Below are 7,485 nucleotides of genomic sequence, written 5' to 3'. Positions count from 1 at the left end.
GATCGTTTTCGTGGGACTGCTCAAACTACGTTTCCTGAAAATTATGTTAGTGACATGTTCTTGAAGTTATTTGTTGCAGGCTTCGTTGGGCATTGCCGGGCTTGTGCTACTGCATTTAGATATGTTATGGGATGTATTTAGGTGCTATTTTGTGGTTATTTTGGGTCTTAATTGGCTTGGGATGTAATAGAACTCGTAGGAAGCGAAACGATGCCGAATTACGGGTTATTGTTGTATTGAAGTTACTTGTCGATGTTTGGGAACGTTCGGGGTGTTTGTATGGGTTTGAATCAATGTAATAACATCCTAGGATGAGTCTTGAGGTGTTGGTTCATGATCCTTAGGCTTGGATTGAAAGGGTGAATGAATAAGTTAGTGAATTTTCGTGAGTTTGCAAGTCCAGTGCCTACCCGGACCCCTTCCTGGACCCCTACACAGAGTCTGTGTCCATTTTCCTTAAAAAATACAAAATTTCAGTGCCTACCCGGACCCGTAAACGGACCCATACACGGGGTCCGTGTACCCCCTTTAAAAAAAATTAATTTTTTTTTATTATTTTATTTTTTTTTTGGATTTACTTCGGGGTTCTATATCATGGTTTAGCACATGGTTAAATTTATTTATGTAAAAATATAGGATTTGTTTTGTGGTTTTATGTCATTGTTTAGTACGATGATTAAACGAGATCAAGCCCGGAGCGAACTAGAATGTCATAAGCTACTTATTCACTTTGGTGGTGAGCTCGAGTACCTACGTCTAAGACATGCAAGTTAAGTATTTAAAATTCATGTCAGTATGGGCAGTAGCGGCTTCAAGTGAGATCCAACGAATCTCTCAATGCCAAGTAAGTATGTTGACGTGCAAAAGAAAATATTTCAAGTTTTTAAGGTATGCTAAATGTCTTGTGACCAAATTATGAATGGGTTTGGAAGTTGGTGAACGTGGCCGAGGACCTCTTCACCCAGTTAAATTATGAACGGGTTTAGATCAGGATTGGAAAGCGTTAAATTATGAACGGGGACCAATCCGCCCATTAAATTATGAACGGGGATCTCATGCATGTGGCAGTGGATACGTCCCTGTCAGCCCAGTACTGTGGTTTAGTCTGATCAGGCGAAATATGTTATGGGTCACTTGCTTTGAAACATACTCTACCCAAAATGATGAAGTTATGTATGTTCAAGTATGCAAGCATGTTTAAGAAAAGTTTATGTTGATGGCACGTCTAAGTATGTATGTACGATGTTCAGTTTTTAATATGCAAGTTCAAGTTTTAAGTATGTACGTTCTATTTTAAAGTTGTATGTGGATTTTATTACGTAGTACTCGTTATCTCTAGTTTATACGTGTTGAGTCTTTAGACTCACTAGACTTGATCGATGTAGGTGAGGATGTTTATGAGGAGACAGGAGGTGGGGACCAAGGAGCAAGATTGGACTGAGAGGAAGGCTAAACCCGAGGACCGCCATATTTTTAAGTCTTTATGAAAATGTTCAAATACTTTTGTCAAACTCTATTTTAGATCTTTGTTGAGACGTACAGTTCATTTTATCGAATTTTGAACGCTCACGTTTTTATTTAAGAAAATTTTTAATTCTTCCGCAAATTTTAGTAGTAAAAAGTACGGTACGTTACACATTATCTTCTTCCATCATCTTAAATCTCTCAGGTAATATCACTCCTCCTGTGGCACAATCCACAGTGATATGAAACTCTCCGACGCAAAAATTGATTGTTTTTCTTATTTGATCATCCTCTTCGCTTAACAAATCATCGTCATCCTCCACAAACTTATCCTCAGTAGCCGATCTTCCAAATTTGGATTTACTCCCCTCTGGCTTCCTGGAGACTGGAACATCAATTGTGGGTTCATTTCTCAACTTAGCGGACTCTTCTCTTCTTGCAATAGCTCTTTCCCTCAACAGACGTCTATTTTGAGTCCTAGTCGGTGGCCTAGGGAACTTTTTGTGTTGGGCCACCCTCCAAGACTCATTGAACTCCCCTCTAGCTGGAAGAACGTATCTGGGCCTTGCTCTCCTGCTCTCAATCATTTTTCCTTTTGATATTTCATCCACGCCCTGCTCTCTATCTTGGTCGGCTGACTTTTTCTTGATTTCCATCCGTCGCGGCTCCACTCCGTATGTATCTCTCTCTCTTGTTCGAGTATCTTTGGTATTGATTGCAATATGACTCCCCTCTGAACCGTTGACTCTCAGGCACTGGCTTCTCGAAGGAACGTTGGTTCCTCGGCCTATAGGCCGCGGATTCACCAAAATCTCTGTGGAAACGTTGCTGAACAGTTCTTACTCGATCAACACTATGCCTTCCACGAGCTTCAAACAATTGACCCCTTGGGATCCAGCATTTCTTAATTATTCGGTCTTTCACTACAAAGGATCAGCTTCTTTTCTCATTGAGAATATCTCTCAAATCTGTCATATTCACATTAACCAAAGTTAATGGGGGAAAAAGGATCATCATCCACCGCTATAGACTCTTGTTTGTTAGGGAACTTCACGACTCCCTTGTTAATTATGTCCTGCAAGATGTTCTTGAATGCCCAACAAGACTTCGTAGCATGATTGTAGGAGTTGTGGTACTTACAATACTCTCGTCCCTTCAGCTCTTCTGTAGGTGGCATCCTGTGATCTGGTGGGAATGTGATGAATTTTTCTTTTACCAAGAAATCGAAAACTTCCATGATCTTTGACACATCAAATGTATACTGCATGTCTTTGGGGATTTGGGAGCTGTTCTTCTTTTCTGGTTCTGCTGGCTTCTTTTTTAGTAGGGGAACTGTGCAAGAACCAGCTGATCGAATATCTTCTAATGCCACATCTTCCACCTCTTGATAATAAGACTCCATAGCAGTTTTCTTCTTGTACGACTCTTCCCGCAATAGTTCTTCGTATTCAGCCACTTTGGCAGCTAGCTCGAAGAAATCCCTGAACTACATTCCCTGGAATTTCTTCCTTAATTCAAAATCCAGCCCTTTTTGTGCCATCTTCACGAACTCGGTCTCTTGTAGGAACACCTTGCATATATTCTTCATCTTTTTGAACCTGTCGATAAAAGACTCCACAGATTCTCCTTTCTTTTGGGTTACTCTGGACAAATCGACAATACACACTTCTGGCTCTATTATATAGAATTGGATGTGAAATTGTCTTTCCATCTCTTGCCAACTCATCATTGAATTTCTGGGGAGTGAGGCATACAATGCAAATGCAGTCCCTGTGAGAGAATTTTGGAATTGCCGCAAATTTAAATTGTTGAAGTTCTCCAGGTTGGCTAATTCCCCGCACTGGATGGTAAACCTGGCTATGTGTTCCATGCTGTACTGGCCATCCTCCCCAGAGAATAAACTGAAATCATGAACTCTATAACCCCTTGGGTACGGGTTATTCACGTCTTTGTAGTCTGGATAGGGTTTGTGGAACTCTGGGCGGCCTATCTGTTTCAAGGCAGGCCCATATAGCTCTTGAACAGCCTCTCTCACCATTTCTGGATCAATCCCGTGCATGTTCCAAGCGGGGAGTTGGTGATGGTAGTAATTTGCCCCCCGAGCTTGAAAGCCTGCATTTAAACCAAAATAACCTCCTGGGAAGCCCCCCATCTACTCCTTGATAATCCATGTGTGACATATTTTCATACGCTCCCGGTTGGTATAGAGGATTGGTCACGTTGTACATTTGAGTAACTGGTTGTTTCGAGCTCCCCACTCCATGAGCACGTGGATATGGCTGAGCCCTCCCTCCTAAGCTTTCATCTCTCTTGTGAGGTGGTCTATACCTTCTTTCTGACTGGTTTGGGAAAGTAAACTCCGGGCGGCGAGGATCGCCAGCCCTTGAGTTTCCAACTCCTTGGTCGAATTCATGAACTTGGTTATTTCCCTGACCAGTCTCTTTGACAGTGGTATTTTGCTCCCCTCGGGTAGACTGGTTCGGTTTACTCAGTAGAGTCTTTAAACAGTCAGACATGGCCTTAGATAATGCCACTGAGATCTCTTCGATCTTTATAGCAGTCAATTCTTCCATCACCATGTTTGAAACTTGATCGTATGTAGTAGGAATCTGCAGCATATCTACTTCTTCAGCCTGTGTTTCGACAACAGGTTGCTCCGGCTGTTGAACCTGAGTTCCCTCTTGATTAGCCAGAGACTCCCTGCTCTCCTGAATGACGTTTTCTTTTCTTCTTGGCGGCACAGTGATGGTCCCACCGGGCGTGCCAAAAATATGTTTGCACAATATTTGATTTAGGCCTAAATAAAAATTAATATTATTTAAAAAAATATCGGTTAACCAATATTTAAAACAAAAGCCTGAGACCAAAGTGATTTAACCGATATTTTTTAAAATAAAAAGCCAATTTCCGATTTGGATAAAAAGCCAATTTCCTACTTGGTAACAAAGGTTGCACTTGTAACAAAGGTTGCACTTACATATTGCAATTTGGATACGATTTTTGATTTTCTATTATGCTTCTACTAAATAGAATGAGTCCCTTCTTCACCCCACAAGTTTTTTATTACTTTTTTTCATTGATTTTGTTCAACACATGATTTCAATACGTATAGTTAATATTACATTATAGATTTTTATCACTAAAATTTACTTAGTTTACACACCACAACTTTTCTTGATTTCTTAATGTGAATTATGAAGAAATAGACCTTTGTGGGCCAAAGTACTTGAATTAAATACATCCGGTACCACAGGCATAATTTAGTGGTTATATTTTCACTTCAGTACTGGTGGTGACTGGGGAAATATGGTTTTTGCATCAGACAGTTTCATGTGATTCTTCATGTGTTTGTGCTGACTTTGTAATAAATATATCCACTTGCCAGCTTGGTCTTGAATGCTGGACCAAGAATTCGACGGATGTGAGAAATTTACGTTTATCTATATATATACCACACTACCAAGCTTCAAACCAACAAGTCAAGTACTCATCAAGGCTCAAACACTTCTGATTCCAATTTCCATATAACATTTCAGAGTTTCTTGCTGTATTTTCTACTTTTGCTTTGGCTCGGAAATGGCCATTCGACAAGTGCTTAGACGATCTTTATCTAGTGAGAAAAGATCTCATTCGAGAGGATCAGCTGATCATGTGCCGAAGGGACATTGTGCTGTTTATGTAGGGGAGAGTGAATATAAGCAACGGTTCGTCATTCCTGTGTCATATTTGAACCACCATTTGTTTCAAGATTTGCTATGTCAAGCTGAAGAAGAATATGGATTTTACCATCCGATGGGTGGTCTCACCATTCCTTGCAGCGGAGATCTGTTTGTAGATGTCACCTCTCGCTTGAGCAGAATATGATGTATAATATAACAAATTTTAGAGAAGTGGGATTTTAGGCAGTTTGAGGGAGTCGTGTCTGTCTTTTTTCTACTCATCACAATCAGTATACATGATATTGGAAAAAGATATGTATCCAGAGAAAATTTTGGAAATTAGTGATCCAATATTAATTGATTCAAAAGCTTTTATCCTTTTCTTAGATATTGCATAGTAATTCTGTTGGAAGATTATGCAAGATCTAAAACAGACAGTCTCGTGTTCGGAAGTATATGTTTTCTTCTGTTTGGGGCTAACCGAAGAAAACCATCAATTCCCTCAAGAAAGTGGTAATTTGTTTCGTGAAAATCATAAGAAAGCAATGAAAATCTCAGAAACAAATTTAAGATGTTATTCATTGATGAAATAGCTTGTTTAAAATCTTTGCCCTCTCTCATTGTTCTAAAGAAAATTTAGGAGTATACCGCAAATTTTTAATCTAAAAAATGTGTATTATTTAAAGTAATTGCCCTCTCTCATTGTTCTACTGCAGATTTGGATCGAAAACTCCAAAAGATATATGTGAGAATCTGTATTTATATCTCGAAGCTGATCTTAATTAATTCGGACATTGGTAGCCTGCAAAGACCTGTAAGCTGAACTCGAGAAAACCAAGAATGGCTTCACGAAAATTGCTATCAATCTTCTTTAAGTTCATAAGAAAGCAAAGAAAACAGTCGAATTTAAACAAAAGTAAACTGCAGCAGTGGACGTAACTACACCGATGCTTTGAAGATTTGAATTATGACAATGGAATTAGACACGTCACATGATTTTTCTTTCCCAACTCATATTCATCAATAAGACGACTCAATATTTGACGAAGAACTAACGGACACCAGAAATCGGACTTGAGATTTCAAGCCTAAAATCGATAAATGGGGCCTAAGACCTCGTAGGGCCATTCATATATCAATTCATCTTTGGTTTAACAATACGACCCCATCTAACATTTAGTAAATGCGGTTGAAGTAACAACAAACAGATGTGCCACCCTTCAATCAATAGAATGTATCATAGCAAGCACAAAATTGTGGTTCCAACATCCTGTTTCTTGATTAGCAGATAACAATGTAAATCTTGGTGTAGGTTTTTGCAACATGAATTATTTGTGTAATAAAGTCCTAGAAAAGTTTGTGGCTGAAGGTGGTGGTGGGAAGATGATTTTGAAATGACAGATGTTTCATAATAATTACGATGATTGGAAGACAAATTCATGTGATTCTTCATGTGCTCTTGTTAGCTTTAATTTTCGCCAGCTACCGTGCTTTCCACCTGCCTGTTCTTCTAGACCACTATCAAGATTTTAAAGGATATTAAATGGAAAGGACATCGATCTATATATGTTATTCACTTCCAACCTTCAAACCAACTACTAAGTACTCCTCAATCACTTCTGATTCCATTTTCCAAAAAACTTTGAGATTCTTCTTGTATATCCTGCTCTAAATTGTTTAATACAAGAAATGACCATTCGACAAATGCTTAAACGATCTTTATCGAGTGAGAAAAGATCAAATTCAACAGGATCAGCTGATGTTCCTAAAGGACATTGTGTTGTTTACGTAGGAGAGAGTGAACATAAGCAACGATTTGTAATTCCCATATCACACTTGAACCACCATTCGTTTCAGGATTTGTTGTGCCAAGCTGAAGAAGAATACGGATTTCACCATCCAATGGGTGGCCTCACCATTCCTTGCAGCGAAGATTTATTTGTTGACGTCGCCTCTCGCTTGAGAAGATCAATATAGATGTATAATATACCGAAGTTTAGAGAAGTGGAATGTCATATGCTAGTTAGGTAGTTCGAGGGATTCAAGTATTTCGTTCTTTTTCTCATCACGATTGGTGTACATGATTTGAGAAATGATATGTATACCAAGAATATTTTGGAAATTAGCGAGCCAATACTTGATTCAAAAGCTTTTAGCTTGTTCTAATTTATCACATATTATGTCGGAAGATATTGCAAGAAAACCATGAATTGCTTCAACAGTTCAACAAAATCGTAATTTATTTCTTAAAGATAATCGGAAAGAAAATAAAAACTCAAAACAAATTTAAAATGGAATGTCATTGACCGACGATTTCGGTTGGGAAAAATTCTAGCAAGCGGACTACGTCAAGTTATAGTAA

At 38.8% G+C, this 7,485-nt stretch overlaps 2 protein-coding genes across 2 annotated transcripts; one reads left to right on the top strand and one right to left on the bottom strand.

Annotated features, from left to right (window-relative positions):
* Nucleotides 1-2,446: 2,446 nt before the first annotated feature.
* On the bottom strand, nt 2,447-3,502 carry LOC142504945 (uncharacterized). The gene is made up of 2 exons (XM_075617785.1): nt 3,035-3,502; nt 2,447-2,950 (listed from the first exon to the last, which is right to left on the bottom strand). The coding sequence occupies exons 1-2, from the start codon at nt 3,500-3,502 to the stop codon at nt 2,447-2,449; spliced, it is 972 nt and encodes a 323-aa protein (XP_075473900.1).
* A 3,310-nt stretch (nt 3,503-6,812) lies between these two features.
* Nucleotides 6,813-7,100, top strand: LOC142504937 (auxin-induced protein 15A-like). Its single transcript, XM_075617779.1, has one exon. It carries the CDS (start codon nt 6,813-6,815, stop codon nt 7,098-7,100), a length of 288 nt encoding a protein of 95 aa, XP_075473894.1.
* Nucleotides 7,101-7,485: the final 385 nt, after the last annotated feature.

The sequence above is a fragment of the Primulina tabacum genome, chromosome 1 (assembly GCF_025594145.1).
Source record: "Primulina tabacum isolate GXHZ01 chromosome 1, ASM2559414v2, whole genome shotgun sequence".
Taxonomy (NCBI): domain Eukaryota; kingdom Viridiplantae; phylum Streptophyta; class Magnoliopsida; order Lamiales; family Gesneriaceae; genus Primulina; species Primulina tabacum.
This window is presented reverse-complemented; position numbering and strand designations above follow the sequence as displayed.